Source organism: Zerene cesonia, unplaced genomic scaffold, assembly GCF_012273895.1.
Source record: "Zerene cesonia ecotype Mississippi unplaced genomic scaffold, Zerene_cesonia_1.1 Zces_u012, whole genome shotgun sequence".
NCBI classification, from domain to species: Eukaryota; Metazoa; Arthropoda; class Insecta; order Lepidoptera; family Pieridae; genus Zerene; species Zerene cesonia.
In genome coordinates, this window is record NW_024045142.1 from 468,472 (window position 1) to 491,189 (window position 22,718).

Below are 22,718 nucleotides of genomic sequence, written 5' to 3' on the forward strand. Positions count from 1 at the left end.
TTTATACATTTGTGTATTGGTGTCCCTTACATGTCGTTTTTCCGTTGCATCAGGTTTGAAATCACAACGATTCTAAAGAAGTTTCACTTCAAAAAAAATTATTTATCAATTTTTGCTTGAATACTCGACTTTTATAGTTTAATAATACTTCGCGAGTTGGACATGATCGACGACCATATAACAATAATTATCATATATATAATTGATTACACTTCTAATATATGTATTCGATGGTATCTTTATGAACAAACATACAAATTTTCCTAAATTTTTGTTTGTTCTACTTCACGTTGTCGACATCATGAGTCTTAGTGGTTTGATGCTTCAAAATCCCGTCTAGTATTAATAAAAAAAGTCTATCTGTCTATCTGTTACATTATCACGACAAAACTACTACACGTATTTTGTTATTTGTAATTGAGATAAACGAAATCTGAGGTGAGGGCTGGATAATTTTGTTAAGGGGTTTAAAATATTTATGGGTGTCACACGAACCGACGTAGAGGCGAGCATAGCCGCGGACGGAAAGCAAGGAGTTTTGAGATAGGAAATTATTTAGTTACTATCGACTTTTCATCAATAAAGCCCTTCCTCTCTAAGTAGTATTTAACACGGAATATACCCGTACCGTACTATAGTTTAAAACGGAACTATTGAGAAATTAAAAACTTTTTAACGGATTTAAAAAGCGATTTATTCATACCACGCTCGCTGTAAAGTGTTCGAAACGTCGGATTAGTAATATAATGAATAAATCGCGTTTAAAATCCGTTAAAAAGTTTTTAATTTCTAAATGTATAATACTCGAGTAAAATCACAAGAAAATACTACGGGATTATTCCATAACTTTTTCTTTGAACGGGAATTTTCTATCTGAACTGTTTGGAAGGGTATAAAGACTCACTTTACTCGGGTCTCATGATGTCGTGTAGAGGCAGCACCTTTCTTCTCCTTTGTAAAAATGGCGGATGCGTGACTGAAAATTGTATTTCTATACTGTTAATATACGCGCAATTAAAATATACTTATACCTCACTAAACTATCTTGGCCCTATTTCTATTTTCTTATTGAATTACTATTTTGTATAAACTTATATTTTGTACTTATTTAAAAAAAAACGGTACTTGTCGTCTTTTACGTTATGTTTTTATGTGATTTAAATAAATGTTAGAATAACAAAATATTGTTTTATTTTTACATGACAGTTCCTTAAGTACCTACCTTGTTTTTTTCTGAATTATACAGAAGGTGAAAATTTACACGAATTAAATAAGGTCCATATCCTTTTCCATCGCCTTCCAAGTCCTTTCCTTTATTCCTATCGCCAATCCTTTCTTAATCCCTTCCCAATTTAAAGTCGGTAATCCATTTGTAGAGGCGTAAGGTCTGCAATCGACCTTACACCTCTACAAATGTTCATGGGCGGTGATAAGGCTTATAATCAGGCGTCCAACCGACTGAGTTGCCGACTGTGACATAAAAAAAAGAACGAAACTAGGTCGTGGCATTGGTAGAAGAGGATTGCGGTAAGGAATATAGTATTATTACCTTATATATTCGGCATATTATATATTTCGGCAGCCCAGCTTAGCTTTATGGAGGAGCTGGGATGGTTCCAGCTACTGGACTGGCTACCCCTTCTTTTTCACGCAAAATAGGCGCTAGTCGTCGAGTTGCGGAAAATGTGCCCGATTATTATTATTACCTTATATATTACGTGTGAGGGAGCCGAAGGCCCCTTTCCTTTTGCGTACTCTTCCCCGTCCTGCATTCCAGTCGTCAAACCTTTCCTTATTCCTCATCCCATAAAAGCATGTAGGGCATTTGCAGAGAGACCTCTCGCGGTGATGATCGTTTACCGTCAGGTGAACCACCAGCTCAGTTACACGCTAATAGCATAAAAAAACATAAGTTATATCACATACGAACGCATCTATAATACTTTATAGCTTCAGCTTTCAAGTCAGATGTCATACGATACCAAATATCAACAAGTCAGTGTCAATTGTCAAAATAGCCGACTGTGTTTTCGATTCATAAAATAAAATGTAATTATAGATAGAAATGTGAGTGTGTAACAAACTTAAATATTAATCAGTTCTAATAAAATATTTACGATAGCTAGTTGAATTGTGGTAGCCACCTCTCATAAATATGAATTTTGGTTAAGCTTGTATTCGATATAGATCAGCTGATATTACATTTAAACATTTTATAGAACATAAGCCTTCAATATTACATAAAGTTTATTAAAAAACATGAACTTATATTTGAAATTGATGTCGCAATAACATAAATTTAAGGCGTGGAATAGGATGGGATGACAAGATGATATTTATATTTATATTTTCTTATAAGTACTCTTATTACATGTTATACCTGCTATTTTTCGTTGTATATTATGTTATAATATGTTTTATGTATGATGTCATACATAATACATATTATAACATAAATTAATAATAAAGAATAAGATGAGTTGTCAAGATGTTTACATTAATAAATAATAATTAATGGCTAATTATCAAAGATAATAACATAATAAACATTTTACAAGGATAGCTAACTATTCTTATAAAAAAAATTATGGCCAATGAGAACCAAATGAAGCATATTGAAGCATGAATATATAATTGCTTTCCAAGGGTTTTCTTTTTTTTAATATATGTTGTATATTTCAGATGGCGTTATTTATGAAGCAGGACTTTTCTCCGCCCATCCTGTCAAAAAAATGGATCGCTATAAAATTTAGACCAAATATGGTATGTTAATGTTTTAAATACTTTGATTTTTTTTAAGTTTCAATTTAATAGATTATGTTGTGTTAAGTTTATTATATTATGTTTAAACTGCTGTTATGATAATACTAGCTGCGCCCCGCGGTTTCACCCGCATAAGTCCGTATCCTGTAGGAATATCAGGATAAAAAATGCCTATATGTTATTTCAGTTGTCCAGCTGTCTACATACCAAATTTCATTGCAATCGGTTCAGTAGTTATTGCGTGAAAGAGCAACAAACACACACACACATCCTTACAAACTTTTGCATTCATAATATTAGTAGGATTAATGGGATTTATTATACAAATTATCTTTAATAAGCAAAAGCTGTGACTAAGTAAATATTACAAATGGCGACCGTATGGTTCAGCCATTACTGCCAGACAACCTTCATGCAAACAATATGTAGCATTATGTTAAGGAAGCTTAAGTTTAGAATTATAATATTGAATGAATAAATTAATAATCAACCATTTTTTTATATTTAATGAAACATTCAAATATAGAATGCCATTTCCATTCTATTCCAGTTAATTTACAGTCATGAGAATATAATAGCGATACTCGAAAGTGGACTCCTCTTCCGGGAGGACAGTGTTGAGGTAGAGCAAGAGGCGCCCTGCCCGGAGGTGGCGTGGAGGCACGCGGGGGGCGGGGCGGGGGGCTGGCTCACGAGGGGGGAGAGGAATAGCGCTATAGGGGCGATCGTCGCGTGCCTTGTGGTCGCGCCACCGAGGAAGTGAGTATTAGAAAGATTTTTTTTTTATAGCTAAGCAGGCAAATGTACAGGCGGTTCATCTGATGGAAAATGATATCCGCCGTCCGAAAGCACCATGCATGGCACCGCGAGTGTGTTGAAGGTCTTTAAGGAATAAGTGAGTCCATTTGTTGAATGTTTCCTTGTCGAAAACATTGGTAAACACCGAATATGGTAAGTCACAAACACAAAAAGAAAACAACAGAGGTCACTTATTTAGATACTTAAATATACACTATATGTCTCAATTAGGCCTGCCTCTCAGCATAAAACACTGATTTTCAGTGAATGCCTTATGCGTTATTAATAGCAGGAGAGATAATACGTACGTACATTCACGTTTTCGACGTCAAGCGTCTATGATAGAGTAATTTAATTGATCCTTTAATCCCCACTAATCTATTCTAATATTATGAAGCTGAAGAGTTCGTTTGTTTGTTTGTTTCAACACACTAATCTCAGGAATTACTGGTCCGATTTCAAAAAATCTTGAGTGTTAGATAGCCCATTTATTGAGGGAGGCTAAATATGTACAACGGGCGAAGCCAGGGCGGACCGCTAGTATGTTATATAGGTGAAAGTAACTCTGTTTATTGCTTCGTCATGCTTGAACCACTGGACCGATTTGCATGAAATATTTTACCAAGGCACTTTGAGACCTCCTTAGGTTTCCTTTAACATATAAGATAGGAAGGTTTTAACCCGAAACTCCTACGTTAAGGGACATCAGTCCCGTGTCCCCCAGTGGGGTATGGGGCAGATGATATACATCTGTTACACTGATCGATTTTCTTTACGGAAAGCGATCAGCCTTCTGTGTCCTGGCCGATCGAAACATATTTTTGCGTCCCCACCGGGAATCGAAGTCAAAACTCGTCGGTTGTACGCTCATGCGTTAACCACTACCAAGTAGGCGGTTAATACGTCCAAAGGAACTTACAGCCTAAACAAATGGACTCTGATACGCGTGGCGTGTCTCGCACTCGCCCCGCTAGCAGTGCGCGGCGCGCACCGCGCGCGCTGCCGCGGCAGCCTGCGCGCGCTGCTCGGCGCCATGCGCGAGTACATGGCGCTCGCGCGGCGGGCGACCGCCTGCTGCAGGGAGTACGCGGCCATGCACGCGCAGCTGTGAGTTGTTGTAGTGGACTTAACTCTAAAATAACTTAACTCTATATTAACTTGACACTATAATAGCTTGACTCTATAATAACTTAACTTTAAAATAACTTAACTCGAAATTGATTTAACTCTATAATAACTTAACTTTAAATTAACTTAACTCTATAGTAACTTAACTTTAAATTAACTTAACTCTATAATAACTTATCTGTAAATTAACTTAACTCTATAATAACTTATCTGTAAATTAACTTAACTCTATAATAACTTAACTTTAAATTAACTTAACTCTATAATAACTTATCTGTAAATTAACTTAACTCTAAATTAACTCTAAAATATACAAACGGTGACACAAAGAAATGCATAACGCTATTCAATTTTTCTACAAAATTCTAGACCATTCTAGACTTCCAAATTATTTAACACGCTTTAGCTTCTCCTGCATGTTTATATGTAATCGATTTCTTCAGACCCGATTTTTACTCACTTTAAACGGACAGATGTATCTAACTTTGCACCCTTATCAAAGATCAGTCGTAATACATTAGTATCATCAAATCATCTTGTTATCCTGATAAGGATCGAAAACATTAAATAATTTCTCTATGGATACTGGGTATAAGAGGAAGTGAGACAGTTCACTTGATTTTTCATTTTCAAGTAAACTATCGCACTTATATTTTTGGTATGGTAATTAGACTGCGTTCTTTTTTTATTTTTGTTATATATACTATAAACAGAGTATCAGTAACATCAGCAATAGAATCCACACACGCGATGCTGTGTCGCCAGCAGAAAGAACTTCTCCTGCTCATGTCGCGCGCCACGTCAGCGCTTCTGGGCAACATACCTTGGCTAAGGGGTGACATCGCGCTGGAATGCGAGACGGACAGTCTGATGGTAAATATATTATATGCGTTGCTCGTTTTCGAAATTTTACTCTTAAAGACCCATAACTCTTAAAGTCCCATAACTCTTAAAGACCCATAACTCATAAAGACCCATAACTCTTAAAGTCCCATAACTCTTAAAGTCCCATAACTCTTAAAGACCCATAACTCTTAAAGTTCCATCTAGAGGACATATAAGAGGAGAGCAATGCAATGTATACTCGTATATTAAAATTATTTTTCATTACAATGCGTTTTTTAGTTAGATCTAGTTGTAACTAAATGCCAAACAACTAGTTCTAATTGGTAAACGCCTTTAAATTAACTAACTGATGTTTTTTTTTTGGGTCCAATTTGTACCCTAGTATATTCTTAGATCTAGTCCCTAGTATATCCCTAGTCCATATTATATTATCATACTAGTTCTGACGAGAGAAAACACATACATATATAAGTATTGTTTAAAAAGTATGTGTTTTTTATACCTTTTCTCTTATTTTCCAGAAAATCCATCACGCCTTCCTCGTGGTCCAATCCACACTACTAAAACATATCGCCCTCGCCCATTACATACCGTCGCAGGCGCAAAAACTATACAAAAATCACAACGAACGTATATATTGGATACACCACACGCTCATAGACAATCTCATCATAGAATTCAAAGAGAATTACGAATCCCTAGAACGCATGTATCGATTGCTCAAGAACTATGGGACAAAAGACAGTGACAGTGCTCTGAAAAGGCCAGGTTCTGCCATCAAAGAAACGTGGCTTTATTCAGACATACATACAGGTGTCGCCAGGGCTTGTTTAGAACTGAAATTGGCACTTAACAAATGCAACGACCTAGATATGTTCTTAGATTCATGCGCATTAAATAAGCAAGCATTTGACTTAAATGTTCTGAATAAGGATATCGATGCTATAATCGACGGTATAGCCAACTGTTTAAGCACAATGCAAAACTCTCAAATTCGTTTGAAGAAATTGCAAAATAAGTTTAAAGTGGATGATCCAAAAATTGAAGAATCGGAAGAACACGTGGAAGACACGGCAATTTTAAAAATAGAACAAGTCGAACCGGAAATTAAAGATGAAGTTTTTTATTTCGTTAAAACAGATGACGACGATATTGCTCAGCCAGTTGCAGATGTTGTGACAGCTCCTGGCCGAAAAGAAAAAGAAACGACGAAGATGGTTTTGAATGAGTTAAAAAGGAAACTGGTAAAGCGAGAGGATTTAATGAGGGAAAGAGAGAGGCAAGCGCTGGCTAAAACAATGCCGGATTCGAAAAACGTGCCAGAATTCCCGAGACAGATCAGCTTGCAGGATTTCGTTGATCGAAAAGGTTTTATATCCAAAATCGAAAGAAAGCAGCGAAAAAAAATTAAATCAAAGAAAACTAAAAATGCAAAAAACAAGTACAGATTAAAAGTTTGTAAATATATTGACGAAACGGATATCACTGATGATATGTATGAGGCAAACGCGAAGTTAAATGTAAAAAATCGCCTTATTACTGTAGGAAAAGATAAAAATAGCTTTATTTTGAATAAATGGGTTAAGAAAATCGCAATTATTAATAATGGCTTGGACTCTAGTGGTCTTTCAGACGGTCTCAGTGACGTTGAATCGGATGCTGTTAACTTAAATGTAAGAAACGTGAATCAAAATAAAAACGAAGCAATAAATTATAAATTTAATAAGAAAGATTTAGATCTGACTTCGTCGTCATCAGACAGTGAATTTGATATTGAAAATAACGGTTTGCTTAAAGATGTAAGACGCTACAGAGCTACCCGGAAAAAGAATTTTCCCGCCAAGCGAGCTTCCATAGACAAGGATGTAGATGAAAGCATGAAGCCCATAGAGTATAGATTCGGGACGGGCATGGCGATGGCGTCCGTGCTGCAGATAAATAATAATTCTAGGATGCCAAATATGGCTGCAGAAGAAGTTTTTATTGGGAATGGTGAAGTATCAGATGATAGTGGTAACGATGAAGATGCTTAACTAGGTCTTATTGCAAAAACAGTTAATAGTCGTCAAATTGGCGCATAAATATGAGATATTTTTGAAGTTAAATATATAATTTTTGTATACGCCTGTTGAGCGAGTAGTTTTAATCATTGCATTTTATTTAAATTATGATTAAAAATAAATTGAGCTCATATTTTAATTTTAAATAACACATAATCTGAGAATTCACAGTAAAATGATTATAAAATTAGCTAGTCAATGATTGCATGATTATGAATTGGTTGTAAAGTATTATGATTTTAAGTGCAAAATATGTTCTTATTATATTAAATAAATGATAATGTTTTAATTGGTGTTTTAATTTTCAAAACTAATATTAATATATTTTATTATATTGTAAATTTAATAAACTAAACTACTTGATTTAAATAGTGTTTATATTTGTATTTTTATTATGTAGAACGCGAAATCACGTCGTTTCCATTCATTTTCATGGTTTTTTTTTATTTTAATTATAATATAGCAACTTTCGGAGTGAAGGTAAGAAATATACAGAAATAAGAGTCAACATAAATTAATGCTCGATAAAAAAGATAGAATAGATATTTATCATTAGCATTCTCCCGTGCAATTAAAGGAAAAGAAAGTCCAAAAATTTCCCCATATAGTTCAATTCCCGTGGAATTTCCATGATTAAACCCATTAGCGCAATGGCATATCGGGTAACTATCTTAGTGGCAAATTTCATCCAGATCGGTTCAGTGGTTTAGGCGTGAAGACCCACACAGTTCGCTTTCGCATTTATTGTAGGTACGTGTAAAAGTAACCTACAATAATAAACTAACACTTTTATGATTTACGACCTATTTATTAGACGCTTTAAGTATCTGAAGTTCAAGACAAAACTTCAACTAGACAGTTAATAGATTTCTATCTTAGCTTAATTATTATTGACAGCAATATTACACGATAAGGTCAAGCAAGTTCATTATAAAAATATGCGGTTGCATCCGATGATTTATTAATGACTAGCACGATATTGTAATCAGTGTATTATTGTGATTCATAATGGACACAAGCAAAACGTGAGTAGCATTTAGATATGTTTTTAATATACGTTAATAAAAAAGCGCAGCAAAGAATCATTAAAATAGTGTCCTAAAAGTAGCGAATTTTTAAATCTTTGTCATAAACCCCCAAAACTCTCCGTCAAAGTGACAAATGTTTTTTTTTTTATTTTAGCTTTCTATTGGTCTGAGTTTACAGCCATAATTGAATGAATTATATTCGACATTTGAAAAAGTCTTTATAAAATTTGATATTTTAATGCACTTTCATTTGTCATATAATATTATGAGCTACATATTGAACTACTACTTTCAAATGACATAACAGATTTTTTTAATAAATTCAATTGGATTAAATTGTAATGAAATCACGTCTGAGTAAGTATTTTAATATATGGGTAGGTTACTAGGTATGTTACATGACCGTTATCAATGCATTCCATAAATGCACAAGGTAAATACAATTAATAAATTAAATATAAGTATTTATATTAGATTCGTAAATTGATTCATAAATGAATTAAAACAACAATTTATTAAATCAAGTAACCTTCTCGTTTGGTCCTTGCTAATTGTTGGAAATCTTTTGAAGAAAATTAGTTCATACAATCAATTTTTATTTAAATTAGCTATTTTATAGGGCTAGATCAAAAATTCTTACCGCCAAGACTCATAGCTACGGCTAATGCTACTAAAAGCGTATTAGTACATACTGGAAACAATAATTTGTAATATTCTTAGAGATATCAGTAAAAAATAAACAATTCTTTTAGAATAAGTAAACATTCTATGCTATGCATGTTTTTGTTGTTGAAAATAGTCATATGCTAAGGCGGTGGATTAAATTTTAAGTATATTCATATAAATGCATAGAGTGCATGATTTCGAAAAGTCGGTTGTCAGCTCTCACACCGAGCACGTTGACGAGGCGAAAAGTGTTTCGGTAAGGGCCAAGATTAGTCTAATAATAGTAGATACTTAGTAAGGGTCGCGAATACTGCTATAAGCTCCCGCTGTAGCTCGCATTGAGGGTGAAGATGAATGTTCTATTGGCGCCCTTTTATTGAGGCAACGATTCATTCTCATTTAAAAAATAACATTACCTAACCATTTTTTTCAATTATTTCTACTATTTAACGATTTCAGTGTTATAGTTTTTCTGTTATACAAGATAATCGTGAAAAATGGATCTTGTTCAATGAAATGACTTGCATTATGCATTACATACGCATATATATGCCTCTTACGAGCTGACGCTTGGAATCGCTTCCACTCGCTTTAAACCAGAAGCGGCACTGCTGCGCTATAATATATTCACCGGTGCCTGGAGCTTGATTGATTTGAATGAGAGTTTTTGATATAGGTTAGGAAATCCAAGGTGTCAGCAATAACTTACCATCAAATATCAATCGTAAAAAATGTAAAGTACCTGATACCTTCGGGTGTTTTTTATGTAAGTAATATGTATTATGTTTATGTTTGTAATATATTCTAGATTTACCGTCTTCCTACTTATTTGCATTCATGTGGCGATGCAAATGCCACAAAACATAGTGACTACAACTCAAGCAACATCTGCAACTAAAGGAAATGGTACGTATTCTCAAATCCTATTAAAATAAATCAACTATATTGGTTTTTCGCTAGATGGCGTTGGGAGAAAACCTCAGTAATAGAATAAATAAAGTTTTTTAATGAGTAGGTAGTAAATACACAGGCACACATAATATTATAGTTAATGAAATCTTAACATATAAAATTCTCGTGTCACAGTTTTCGTTGCCATACTTCTCCGAAACGGCTAGACCGATTTTGATGAAATTTTTTGTGCTTATCCGGTATCTATGAGAATCGGCCAACATCTATTTTTCATACCCCTAAATGATAAGAGAAAGGCAGAACAGCTTTTGTGGGGTGCAGCTAGTATACCTTATACCTTTTTATGTAAGAGGCAACTGAACTGGTGGTTCGCCTGATGTTCAGCGATCACCACCGCTCATATCCTTGGCGCAGAGGAAGGGACAAAAAATTAAAATCATTACGTAATAAATTTAAACACAGGTACATACAATATAATTAAAAGACAAATTTTATACAGGCAGAGCCATATCTTGTGTCACCGGCAGAGGCGATGCGGGCGTGTGCACGCGCCGCGAGTCCTGCGACTATGGGACGCGAGCTATCGACTTCACTTTATACGCAAAACATAATTATAAAACGTACGTAATCATTCTAATGTTATAATAGATTTGATATTTCTTTATTTTTCTTTCGACAAGCATTTCTTTTACTAGCTTTACAATTAATTTTTCACTGTGTGAGTCGAGCACGCTTAGGCGCGGTTTGCGTTAGCTCGCACCGGGGAAATACCACACAGAAGACCAGCGTGAAATAGATGCTACTATTTCACGCTACTGTGTTTCATACGGCGAGTGGGGGAGCCGGACGCCCGTTTCCTTTTCCTCACCCTTCCCAGTGCATTCCTTCTTATCAGTCGTCAATCATTATTCCTCATCCCATAAAAGCATGGGCGTTGGTGATCGCTTACCATCAGTCAATCCATTAGCTCAGCTGCCCAATATGACATAAAAATTAAACTTGAGTATTTTTATTTATGAAGCATTTTAATGTTATTAAAGTATTGTTTATTTAGTCTGAAAAGATATTATATACTATTATTAGCTTAATAATTGTGAAAATTACACACATTGTGATTCTTTAAATTTTTAACTCATCAGTAGCTTATTATCAACTACCTTGATGGTTTAGTGGTTAGGATGGCAAATCGAGAGGTCTCAGTTTCGATACCAGGAATTCAGAAAATATTGTAGAAAAATGTGACAAGATTTTCAAAATTTGGAATTTGAGTGATTTTTCTAAATTTTACTAAATTTTATTTATGATATTGTGTATAATTATAATTTTCAAGTTGATCATGAATATAAACAAAAAAATAATATACTTAAATTTATTTATTTACACTTGAGCACAAAATTATTCCTATTTGAATGTAGATTATGTCACATGCAATGATATGTACAAATTAAGTTAACCATGCTAAACAATTTAATTCATAATGAAACAAGAAGAAAAATTTTGAAAAGATTTACATAAACACATAGTAGCATTTACAATCATCTGGAATGCTGTTCGAAAAATATAAACATCCTTAGTTTGTTACTCTGTCACACGGAAACAGTTTAAAATATCTATATAAAATTTGGTACAGAGACGTCTACCTGGGTATCACGCGAGTTATGCCATAGGTTACAGTTAATATTTGCATAAAATTATCTAGCAGAATCATTGAATATACTCACAGAGTTAATAGTACAATAAGAGATTCCAAACCGGACCCAGGTTGGTGACTACATCCATGCCAGGCCGAGTCCCTAAGTACAATGTAAAACTATCCATCACATAGCATCATCATCCATAGAAAATACTCAGAGTCAACAGTACATCGTCGCACATATGAAAAATTAAAATTAGAAGTTATAAATTCATTGGCACCGATGCGACCACCACCTCTCCGCCAGCAGCAACATCGGAAACTCTAAACCACAGTTCGTACATAACCACGGTTTTTCAGGTGGATGCGCTCCAAAATGTTCCCTCAATTCTGTCAAAAGTTTTGCCCCTGTGAATGACTCCTTACAGGTAGAACATTCCACGATCAAACTCGTCGCGTCAAGGACAACATCCTTCACGTCGAATGCAGCAATATTGAACTTGACCATCGGCAAAACGATCTCTTCTAATTGTATATCGTATTTGTCTTGCAGATTTCCATTATCATCCATTACATAATGGTAACGGACGTAACTGTATTCGTTTAAATATCTTTTATAAAGCGCAGCAGTAAACACCTTCTGGGGCATCAAAAATAAATCTTTTTTAACAAATTCAAACACCTCATTTATGTCACAGTTTTTCACAGGATACATAGAAGCTATCTTATCTATAAAATCAATTAATCTGGGACTCTCAGTTGGTCGACTTTTTAACTTCATTTTAACTTGCAACTCTTGGTCGAGTTTGATGCATGGGTTATTTTGGTTTGGTAATATTTTATTCACCAATGTATGCCTTAATTCGTGAATCATTTCTCTCCTGTACAATAAATTGGGACCTTTATTTCGTAACCGTATTTCTATATTCATATTCCACCAATTCAACATGGCTTCTGTTTTAAAATTATTCACTGTGATTTTTGAGTATGGAGGCTGCGGATCAACATTGAAAATTGAGCCTGCTACTGGCAATCGTAAAAACAGATGGTCAAGTTGCCAGCGTGACGCATCCACTTCTAAGATAGCCTCTGCATTTGTATTGTCGCTTCCATCATTTTTGGGCATTTCAGTGTTGTTCTTGATGTGTTCTTTTGCTTTAAGTACTGCTTCTTTCGCCCGAGGCTTTGCTATATCAATAACAGATCGTAAATACTCTTTAAGATTGTCATGTTTTTCCTGTAGCATATTTTTTAACGCATTGATCTCATTTTTTTTCTTGGCTTCATTCACTTTATTGTCAAAGTCTTCCCATTGGGGCCAGTCCTTTAAGAACCTCTTCATCAGTGTTATATAAATGTCAACCTCTAAGCTGTGTAATACTAATATATCGATATCGAACTCCAATTTTAGTAAGTCGAGAATTTGATTGTTAGTTAGTATCGTGTTTTGTTTGCTATCATTAGCTATAAGACGTTTAAATAGTTTAATAATTGGTTTATCTGTAAAAAGCGAATAATCTTAGAACACTAGGTACTTATGTTATAAATATACGCTACATACTTAATAAATTTAAAAGTTAACTTCTCATAAATATAGTGTAAATCCAGAAAAATATACCTGAATAAGAGTCATCTTCCTCATCAGATATGATAGCGACGACGGATGCATCGTTAGACGACTCCTCAGTCATACCTCTAGCTTTAATTGCGTGATTCTCAATATAAAAAGTCCTATTTAGCTTTTTATGATTCAATATATTATGAATAATTAAAACATCCTGCATCGATAAATTAACAAACATAAACACTTCAATGTTGCGAAAGAAATTGAATTTTGACGGTTCACTGTTTAGTTACTAAATGTCAAATAGTTTCTGACTATATAAGTGTATAATCTATGGTTTCTGATAGTTGTCAATTAACATAATAAAGTGAGGCACGTTCATGATTACAATGATATACAATGATTATATATATATTATTATGCGCTTGACGGATACTTTTGAGCCTCTTATAAATCTCTGAGATGTAAAACTATCCACAACGTGACATTGGCAAAATTGTGGCAACACAGCACTGCCATTCATAAAATAAAATTGAATTGAATTGAATTACAATGATTATATACAATGATTTGATATCAAAAAGGAAATTGTGAAATCACCTAACAATAATAATTTTATTCATTCCAGAGTATGCACGAGTGAAGAGACTTGCTGTCCTGTTTCCTCAATAATACAAAATACTGTATCCAATTCATCGTCAGATTCCGGGAATTCGAGTAGTGATAGTATGTAATAATTGTTATTGTAATGTTATTTAAATAAAGTAAATATAGTAAATAAATACATGGTTCTGTTTCATTTTATCAATGAATATTATTGTTACATCTATATTATCACATTATTAATAGATACTGAATACTCATTCTTTATAGGAACCAATTTATTATCTAATTAATATAATAGGTATGATTATTGCTTTAAAAACGTAAAAATGTATGTGTAGATCTTAATTATTATTATCAATTTATATTTAAATGTACGTTTCTAATTGTTGTCTATTAGTCAATCTACCTATGTAGTAAGCATTTACAATTTTTTATTGACTTATGAATAATGAATATTTTCAATTTCTTCGTTGTTCTCAATTACCTCTTTTCAACCGACTTCAAAATAAATTTCTTTATGTTTATTTTTTACCTACTTAGACTAGATAGTACAGTAGTAGCAACCGAGCTAGTGCTTCGCCTAATGGACGATGGTAATCGATTACAATCGCCTATGAACAATTGCAGAGTAAATTCGTGCAGGCGCGATACCCGCTTTCAGGAACAAGGAATAAGAAATGGTTTGACATGGACTGGGAAGAGTGGGGAAAAGTATTTGAGCCAGGTTGGCTGTTTGTTAGCTGGTTCTCGAATTCACCATACAAATCACAGCTCCAATACTTGCGTGCTATTAATTCTCACCAATTTTCTGTTGCTGTGTGGTACCTTCTAGTGTGAAGCTGGCACTCTCAAAAAAACACAGCTGGACAAACTCACAAAATAAAAATGGTTGCCTGTAAAGTCGGTTTTACAGGCGAAGATTTTACGTGACAACGTCTTTTTTTCCAACGCCAAGAACGCTCGAGAAAGACAGAGACAGAGACACAAGCACGCGCCAATTCAATGCGCCTAATTCTCTAGTGCTGCGCGCGCGGCGGACCGATCATAGTTCGGTGACTCATCTTAACGTTACCGGGCGTTACACTTTTTCATGAGTGACTCCGAGCCGCAACCTAATTTAAGACGTTGTCACGTCAAAAATTTGTCTCTACCCAAAACAAAACCACATATTGCCAAAATATTATATAATTTCGAGAAATATCCGCAAATATACATATTAAATATCGTTAAAATTTAAATCTTAATATTTTCCACATTATACGGCACAAAGTTCCACTTGTCTATGTTGCTTATTGTCTATGCTCTATTGCTCTATGTTGCATAGACTGCAGTCAGGGCATCGGCGGGTAGGTCGTCGACCCCGACGGCCATTCTTATCAGTTAAGGGATAACTCGCCCTGGTTTTCGATCTGGACCTAGAACACGACCTGCGAACATTAAAATTTTTTAAACATAAAAGCATTTACGGTGAAACGTTCTTTGCTGTAGGTTGCATAGATGCATTAGCTTTTAAGACATTTTGAGGGTAGCAAGGTATATCAAAATCTGTTTTTATATATCTTGCTGTTTTTAGTTAAAATTAATTAGTTAAAAATGGAGTGTAATTTTAAATTGATAATATTCGTGCGATGGTATTAATCTATATAAAAATAAATGACTCTATATTCAAGGTCAATTATGTTACATTATATACTTCTTTACATTATTAAAATCGGACACTTAGTTTCCGAGTTATGATGAGATATATACAAAAAAATTATGCTCAATGGCGGATCTCCGCAACGAGGATGGATTCGATTTTAATAGATAGAGTGATTCAAGAGGAAGGTTTATATGTACAATTACATATATTAAAATACTACGAATTAACTCGTGCGAAGCCGCGGGCAAAAGCTAGTAATATGTAAAACTTAAAGGTGCCCGAGTGATTGAATAATCTATCAACGCTCACCCCAAAGTACTATAGACCGATCGGGTTACAATTTGGCATGCAGATAGTTACTATCAAGTGAAGTCCCGTGTCCCCTAGTGGGGTATGGGGCAGATGATGTACATCCGTTTCACTGATCGATTTTCTTTAGGGACAAGTAGGTGATCAGCCTTCTGTGTCCTGCCAGACCGAGACATTTTTTTTTTGTGCGTCCCCACCGGGAATCGAACCCAGGACCACTCGGTTCTACGCTCACGCGTTAACCACTGTACCAAGGAGGCGGTCAGATAGTTACTATATGATGTAGGTATTCACCAAGTAATGATTCTGATAAATTCTCCGCACAAGGGAATAAAATAGGGGACGAAAGTTGTTACTGGTAATGGTTAAATGCCTGGTTATTTCCTAAATTCCTACAAGCGAAGTTTTTGGGAGTCGAGCACGCTTCGGCACGAATTGGGCCAGCTCGCACCGGGGAAGTACCACACCCCCACAGAAAACCGGCGTGAAATAGTGGCATGCCCCTGTGTTTCGTACGGAGAGTGGGGGAGCCGGAGGCCCATTTCCTTTTCCTCACCCTTCCCAGTCCATTCCTTCTTTTCTGTCATTAATCCTTTCCTTTTCACTTACCCCATAAAAGCGGGCAGCGCATTCGCAGAGCCACCTTTGCGAATGTTCATGAGCGGTGGTGATCGTTTACCATCAGGCGAACCACCAGCTCATTTGCCCGCTATGATATAAAAAAAAAATGCAAATTATGTCCGATAGAAAAGCGGATCACCTGGAGCGGGACCTCGACAGGCGCGTGGAGTGCCTGCAGCGGGGCTCCTCCTCCTCCTCCTTCATTCGGAACAGCATGTCCCGGTATTGGTAGACGAAGTAGATAATCGTCAACAGTGCTGCCACCTGCGAAAAATTATAGATATTTACGTTGGACAATCGTAAACAGTGCTACCACCCGCATAAAGATGTAGTTAAAAAACAATAAGGCTCGACTTAAAGAAGTCTTATTGTTTTAGACTATAAAAAAAATAAGGCTCGACAATAAGGCTTCTTTACCTTATTGTTTTAGACTATAAAAAACAATAAGGCTCGACTTATGCAACATGTATAAGTAACGGGTATACCCACATATATTCATGTAACAATGTTGGTCAATTTATTTGATATCAAGAACAAAGGATTCTTTGTTCTATTCGTTACGATTTAACTCGAAAATAATTCGACAAAATTTAAAAACTTCAAACCAAACATTTGTGACCTTACGCGTACAAACCTACACATCTTATACAACCTATATTATTGTATGTAACCGTCTCATTTAGATAGGATTTTCAACCAATTCCAGCGGAAAGATTTAATTTAAATCTGTCATTTATCAACGATCGGTGAGAATACAGTAATATTATTATGAATTGATTTTATTACCTTGATAAGGATCGCTAGCTTTAAATAATTTCCTTCCTTACGTATCTATACTTAATTATTATAAGTATTAGAGCTTGCGAGACTTCTTGTTTTTTTAACTATATCCCTTTATACAAAAAAATGAATCGCCAGATGTTTTGCAAAGACGTTTACGTTTTTATTAAGGCACAAGGAAGGTTCTCATGCAGAGCAAAACCCGTGATAGGGTTAAGCCTGGGCGAACCACTAGTCAATAAAAGATACAGAACACGGTATCAATAAAAATATGCTATCCTATCCTATCCTACTAATATTATAAATGCGAAAGTTTGTAAGGATATGTGTGTGTTTGATGCTCTTTCACGCAAAAACTACTGAACCGATTACAATGAAATTTGGTACGTAGATAGCTGGACAACTGTAATAACATATAGGCAACTTGCTATCCCGATATTCCTACGGGATACGGACTTTCGTGGGTAAAACCGCGGGGCGCAGCTAGTATTATAAATGCGAAAGTTTGTAAGGATGTGTGTGTGTTTGTTACTCTTACACGTAAAAACTACTCAACCGATTGCAATGAAATATGGCATGTAGATAGCTGGACAACTGAAGTAACACATAGGCAACTTTTGATCCCGATATTCCTATGGGATACAGAATGACGCGGGTGAAACGGTGGGGCGCGGCTAGCAAATCTATACCTATATCGTACGAATCTTCTAATGGTCTCAATTATTCATCAATTAGGAGATATTAGATTACTTAAAGCGATACACATTTAAATGACAGTAAACCATTAACTAAAGTAAAGTATTAAAACGTTTATGTATCATCGATCTAAAATTGCCTAGATACACTTAATTGGATTATTTTTTAATTGATAAAGTAAACATACGCAAGTATGCTTGCTACGTTTAATATTAACCGAAACGATATTACCGAGTTTAGAATTTGACCTTTGTGCTAGTGATTATTGTTGTAACAATCCTTACTAATATTATTAAATAAACTCCATCTGTCTGTCTATCTATCTCTTTCACGCCTAAATTACTGAACCGAAATAGATTAAATTCCGCACCATAGATATTTTGAGACACAAAAAAGAACATTATATGCTATCATATTTATTTTTTCCCCCTTAACCCTCATACGAGGCATGGCCCCCAGCAGTGGGAACATATGATGATGATGAACTAATGATGATTTATTTTTTATCCCGAAAATCTCAAGGGAAGGAGAAATATGCGAGTTATCAAAGATTTCTTATTCTATGTAGTCTAATAGGACTTTTATTAGTCCCTCTTTATCTTTTTCATGTACATATACATTCGGTATCACTTGATTTTGTTAAAACTAATGTTGCATATAGGAGTACGAAGACTGGCTAGTGAACATTAAACTACAATTACCTGGAAGTTTACGTACTGTACCAAAAAATAAATCTAATTTATTCCCATAACTACTTACATATTAGGATTTTGAACCGATGAGGAAAGGGAAATTATATATCTCAATAAGCCATGTCCATCGCGTTTGTTAAAAAAGTTATTTAAATCTCTCGGCGCCATTAAAATTTGTGAGTGGTTAATATACAAGAGGTAGGGTACATTCAGCTTAAATAAGATAAAAAAAAAAGTTTCAGTATTTTCTTGTGTTTGTTTTTACGCGTATATTATACATTTAGAAATTAAAAACTTTTTAACGGATTTAAACGCGATTTATTAATTATATTATTAACCCGACGTTTCGAGATGTTATATAACATATAACATCTCAGTCTCCCACGTGACCACGCTCGCTGTAGTGTTCGAAACGTCAGGTTAATAATATAATGAACTAGCTGCGCCCCGCGGTTTCACCCGCGTAAGTCCGTATCCCGTAGGAATATCAGGATAAAAAATAGATGTTGGCCGATTCTCAGACCTACCCAATATGCTTACCAAATTTCAGAGGAATCGGTCAAGCCGTTTCGGAGGAGTATGGCAACGAAAACTGTGACACGAGAATTTTATATATATAGATAAATCGCGTTTAAATCCGTTAAAAAGTTTTAAATTTCTAAAAAACAGTTTTATCTATATTAACCTTGTGACAAAACGAATACACATATTTGACGTCTAGCTATGATACTGAATATTCACAATACAATGTAAGCAAAGGTGGATTTATAAATTTAATAGAACATTTTTTTTTACTGCAATTCTAACGTATCGCATTAAAAAATAATTGAGTTGTGTAAATCAGGTACTATGTATAGTTAGTTATACAGTACATTAATGCGCACAATCATTTCAGTGCTAACTGTACGTATATCGTGACATATAAAATGGCAAAGCATAAAACAGTAGAACAACGAACCGCAATATTAAGTTGCCTTACGCGAATGAAGTCGATTATAGACTCGAGCAGAAAATCCATCGCCTTCTTATATTCTATGTACACCAAATTTTGCGAAGAGACCACGCTACATGGCTTGAAGCATACTGTCACGAAGAATTTTCACTTCATCGAAAGGTACACTAAATAAGAGTTTTTGCAATTATTAATTAATTAATGTAAATAATATAAAAATTCACATTTCTCCAATTTCACATTGTGAAAATGTTTGACATTTGTCAATGGACGGTATTCTTTTTTTGAATTTAACGTACGATAATGAACTGTCATAGATTAATAATGTTTAAGCAACTAAATTCAAAAGAGGTTTCATTTTCTTTTTTATAAAGTAGCCATGAAACTGGTAATCTCGTGACAAACATAGAATTACAACAAATCTTCGAAAAAAATAATTGCTTAGTGTAGTAAATAATATTATTTAAATTTTATTTAGATTACTATGGTTCGCTCTTACAATGATTGCGTTTAATGGGGCAGTTTATTGCGCCTTAAGTCAGTTAACAAGATACAACTCGGAGCCAGTGGTCGTCTCTTTGCAGAGGGACTACCGTCGCTGGTCAACTGTTTTTCCAGCTGTCACAGCATGTTTGCTGGAACGAGTGGATCAGGACAAAGCAAGGGAAGTCATACAAAGGTATATCATACAACTATTTGAATACCAATGTTACACTTACATGACCACGTGGCTTGTTATATTGTTTTTTTTTTTTAAAGATATTAATTTTAAATAAAATAAAATTTATTTATTTTGTTTATTTAACACAATTTAACACTAGCGTAAAAATTTAGTAGATTTTTTTTTCAATTTTGTAAAGCAATATAAATGGCTTCACGCAACAGTAAGTAAAACAATTTCAGACAACTTTCAAATACAATTTTGACGCACTAAAAGGGTAGAAAAAAGGAACATAAATGTGGGTAGAATAATTTGTACCTTACTGTGGACAACAGCCATCCGTGCTAGTGATGAGAGTTATGTTTATATCTTGATAGATAGGTCAGGACAAACGAGGCTTTATGAAGTGACAGGAGTTTTCGTAATATAACTCGTTACGGCGCCTCCATGTCTGAATTGATTTTCAAAAACGTGTTTCTTGTGATATTTTAGATCAGAATTTTATTAGTTAAATAAAGTTTAGCATTAATTTCAATGTAATCGATATTGCATTTTGCTTGCCTTTTTACGATTGGTTAAAGCTTTAACACCAATGGATTTTCAGATATTGGAATATAACCGAAGACTCGGATTCCGAAAAGTTTCTGTATTATCAAGAATTTGTCGCTTTGATCGCGGAGATATCGTTTCGCACCAATCTTCAGAACTTCTGGAAGTACCAAGGGGACGATACTTTGAATAGAATAGACTTGCTCCAGCTAGCTATAAGTGTGCATCCCGACTTCCCAATAAAAGTAACTGCCTCTCAGACTAATTTTGAGGTATGTAAATTAGATCTTTTATTATTTTTTTTTTATTAACAATCAATTGACTTATCTATTACTGAACTAAGCGTATAAGCTACAAAATAAATACCAATAATAATAAAAACATTTATTGTCAAAAACACAAATAAAAATAAGAAATTTTATTTTCCCCACATTTTTCTATTGACAAGGGACCAACTCAGTATATGGCTAAAACAAACGAGAAGTGTTGTAAATACAGTAGAATCTTAAACAATAACGACTTTTCAACCGACTTACCTTTAATAACATGGACGTTCTAAATTTGAATGAATTTTTTGACTATGGTACTCGGTAACTGCGTGGGTTTTCAACCAATTATCATGATTGTGCTTAGTAGGAAATTTTTGTTATTTTTTGGTCTATTTTAGAATTCGGAATAGTACTTCTTTATCTAGTAACTTGAGTGGATATGGATAATATAATAATTACTAGCTGACCCGGCAAACGCTATTCTGCCTTACTCTTATCATTTAGGGGGATAAAAAATAGATGTTGGCCGATTTCCATAGATACCGGATAAGCACAAAAAATTTCATCAAAATCGGTCAAGCCGTTTCGGAGGAGTATGGCACCGAAAACTGTGACACGAGAATTTTATATATTAGATATCAATTTATTTTTCGCTTTTTTGTGCTTCAATTTCTTTTTAAATAATTATTCGCAGGTAAAATGGATCACAGTGATGACAGAGGAGGGTCTCTGCAAGACCTTCAACTCGGAGTATGCGCAGTATCAGCGCATCAGTGGTGCTCCGTGGCAGGGCCAGACGCTAATGAAATGTCACTACCACAGCGAGTTTTGTTACGTGAAAATTGACGCCGAGAGTGGTGTTAGGGTGATTAATTTTTTTCATACTTTAGTTAATTATATAAGATCACTAGCTGACCCAGCACGCGCTGTTCTGCCTTACTCTCATCACGTTGTCAGATGTTGTCAGATGTCGGCTGATTCTCAGACCTATCCGATATGCATCCGATGTATACAAAATTGCATTAGAATCGGTCTAGCTGTTTCGGTGGAGTATGATAACTAGCATTGTGATTCGAAAATTTTATATATATATTATAGATATCAAAGACTATTTCCTTTTCCACACCCTTCCCAGTCTATTCTTTATCCCCCTTATAATTTCTTCCTTTAACTTATCTCTTATGCCTTAAAAGCGGGCAATGTATCAACAAAGACCACATACAAATAAGTCAATGCAATTTAGTCTAAGAACAAATGGTGATTTTCCAGTTTTTCGTCCATTCACCGTACGATATAGCTGCAGCTATATCAAATCCCACGGGAGAAATATATCCTGGGGATGAATTGAACACAGACTTCAAGGTAATGTTTAGTAGATTTAAAAGTATTAACATTCGTAAATTATAACCCGGTTCATACGTGGGCATTACGTGGACATACACGCAAATTGTGGAGAATGCGAAGTAAATAATAATAATAATAATAAGCCCGCAGGGCACCTTGTGGCGAGGTGACGGGGAGTAGCGCCCCCGCGGTCCTTAGT

At 34.8% G+C, this 22,718-nt stretch overlaps 5 protein-coding genes across 6 annotated transcripts in view; 3 read left to right on the plus strand and 2 right to left on the minus strand.

Annotated features, from left to right (window-relative positions):
* The first annotated feature begins 1,983 nt into the window (after positions 1-1,983).
* Positions 1,984-7,884, plus strand: LOC119839361. The gene is made up of 6 exons (XM_038365624.1): positions 1,984-2,067; positions 2,683-2,763; positions 3,314-3,522; positions 4,483-4,668; positions 5,403-5,562; positions 6,057-7,884. The coding sequence occupies exons 2-6, from the start codon at positions 2,683-2,685 to the stop codon at positions 7,566-7,568; spliced, it is 2,148 nt and encodes a 715-aa protein (XP_038221552.1). The 5' UTR covers positions 1,984-2,067; the 3' UTR covers positions 7,569-7,884.
* Positions 7,885-8,495: 611 nt separating this feature from the next.
* Positions 8,496-14,182, plus strand: LOC119839347. Its single transcript, XM_038365605.1, has 4 exons — positions 8,496-8,620; positions 10,098-10,195; positions 10,701-10,821; positions 14,027-14,182. The coding sequence occupies exons 1-4, from the start codon at positions 8,604-8,606 to the stop codon at positions 14,130-14,132; spliced, it is 342 nt and encodes a 113-aa protein (XP_038221533.1). The 5' UTR covers positions 8,496-8,603; the 3' UTR covers positions 14,133-14,182.
* LOC119839346 lies at positions 11,560-14,005 on the minus strand. The gene is made up of 2 exons (XM_038365603.1): positions 13,453-14,005; positions 11,560-13,334 (listed from the first exon to the last, which is right to left on the minus strand). Exons 1-2 carry the CDS (start codon positions 13,634-13,636, stop codon positions 12,106-12,108), a joined length of 1,413 nt encoding a protein of 470 aa, XP_038221531.1. The 5' UTR covers positions 13,637-14,005; the 3' UTR covers positions 11,560-12,105.
* A 1,029-nt stretch (positions 14,183-15,211) lies between the features above and the next one.
* On the minus strand, positions 15,212-19,976 carry LOC119839351. Of its 2 annotated transcripts, none has more exons than XM_038365611.1 (3): positions 19,724-19,976; positions 16,716-16,840; positions 15,212-15,431 (listed from the first exon to the last, which is right to left on the minus strand). In XM_038365611.1, the coding sequence occupies exons 1-3, from the start codon at positions 19,760-19,762 to the stop codon at positions 15,308-15,310; spliced, it is 288 nt and encodes a 95-aa protein (XP_038221539.1). In that variant the 5' UTR covers positions 19,763-19,976; the 3' UTR covers positions 15,212-15,307. The 2 variants fall into 2 exon arrangements, with proteins under 2 accessions (XP_038221539.1, XP_038221538.1); XM_038365610.1 differs by having other exon boundaries at positions 19,703-19,976.
* A 220-nt stretch (positions 19,977-20,196) lies between these two features.
* Positions 20,197-22,718, plus strand: part of LOC119839333 — a 4,618-nt gene continuing 2,096 nt past the window's right edge. Inside the window, exons 1-4 of the mRNA XM_038365577.1 lie at positions 20,197-20,375; positions 20,962-21,178; positions 21,870-22,040; positions 22,445-22,537. Coding sequence (XP_038221505.1) covers positions 20,197-20,375; positions 20,962-21,178; positions 21,870-22,040; positions 22,445-22,537 — 660 coding nt within the window. The remainder of the gene's footprint in view (positions 20,376-20,961; positions 21,179-21,869; positions 22,041-22,444; positions 22,538-22,718) is intronic.

Excerpts from the sequence above, each read along its gene's own strand:
- LOC119839351 (XM_038365610.1), bottom strand. The coding sequence starts at position 19,762 with ATGGATTTTCTGCTCGAGTCTATAATCGACTTCATTCGCGTAAGGCAA. Across the intron at positions 16,841-19,702 it reads TAAGGCAACTTAATATTGCG|GTGGCAGCACTGTTGACGAT; the intron begins GTTCGTTGTTCT and ends AATTTTTCGCAG. Across the intron at positions 15,432-16,715 it reads CTGTCGAGGTCCCGCTCCAG|GTCGTGTTCTAGGTCCAGAT; the intron begins GTGATCCGCTTT and ends TAATGTTCGCAG.
- LOC119839347 (XM_038365605.1), top strand. Across the intron at positions 10,196-10,700 it reads ATCTGCAACTAAAGGAAATG|GCAGAGCCATATCTTGTGTC; the intron begins GTACGTATTCTC and ends AATTTTATACAG. Across the intron at positions 10,822-14,026 it reads GCAAAACATAATTATAAAAC|AGTATGCACGAGTGAAGAGA; the intron begins GTACGTAATCAT and ends TATTCATTCCAG.
- LOC119839346 (XM_038365603.1), bottom strand. The coding sequence starts at position 13,636 with ATGTTTGTTAATTTATCGATGCAGGATGTTTTAATTATTCATAATATA. Across the intron at positions 13,335-13,452 it reads GGAAGATGACTCTTATTCAG|ATAAACCAATTATTAAACTA; the intron begins GTATATTTTTCT and ends CGCTTTTTACAG.
- LOC119839361 (XM_038365624.1), top strand. The coding sequence starts at position 2,683 with ATGGCGTTATTTATGAAGCAGGACTTTTCTCCGCCCATCCTGTCAAAA. Across the intron at positions 4,669-5,402 it reads GCGGCCATGCACGCGCAGCT|AGTATCAGTAACATCAGCAA; the intron begins GTGAGTTGTTGT and ends TACTATAAACAG. Across the intron at positions 5,563-6,056 it reads GCGAGACGGACAGTCTGATG|AAAATCCATCACGCCTTCCT; the intron begins GTAAATATATTA and ends CTTATTTTCCAG.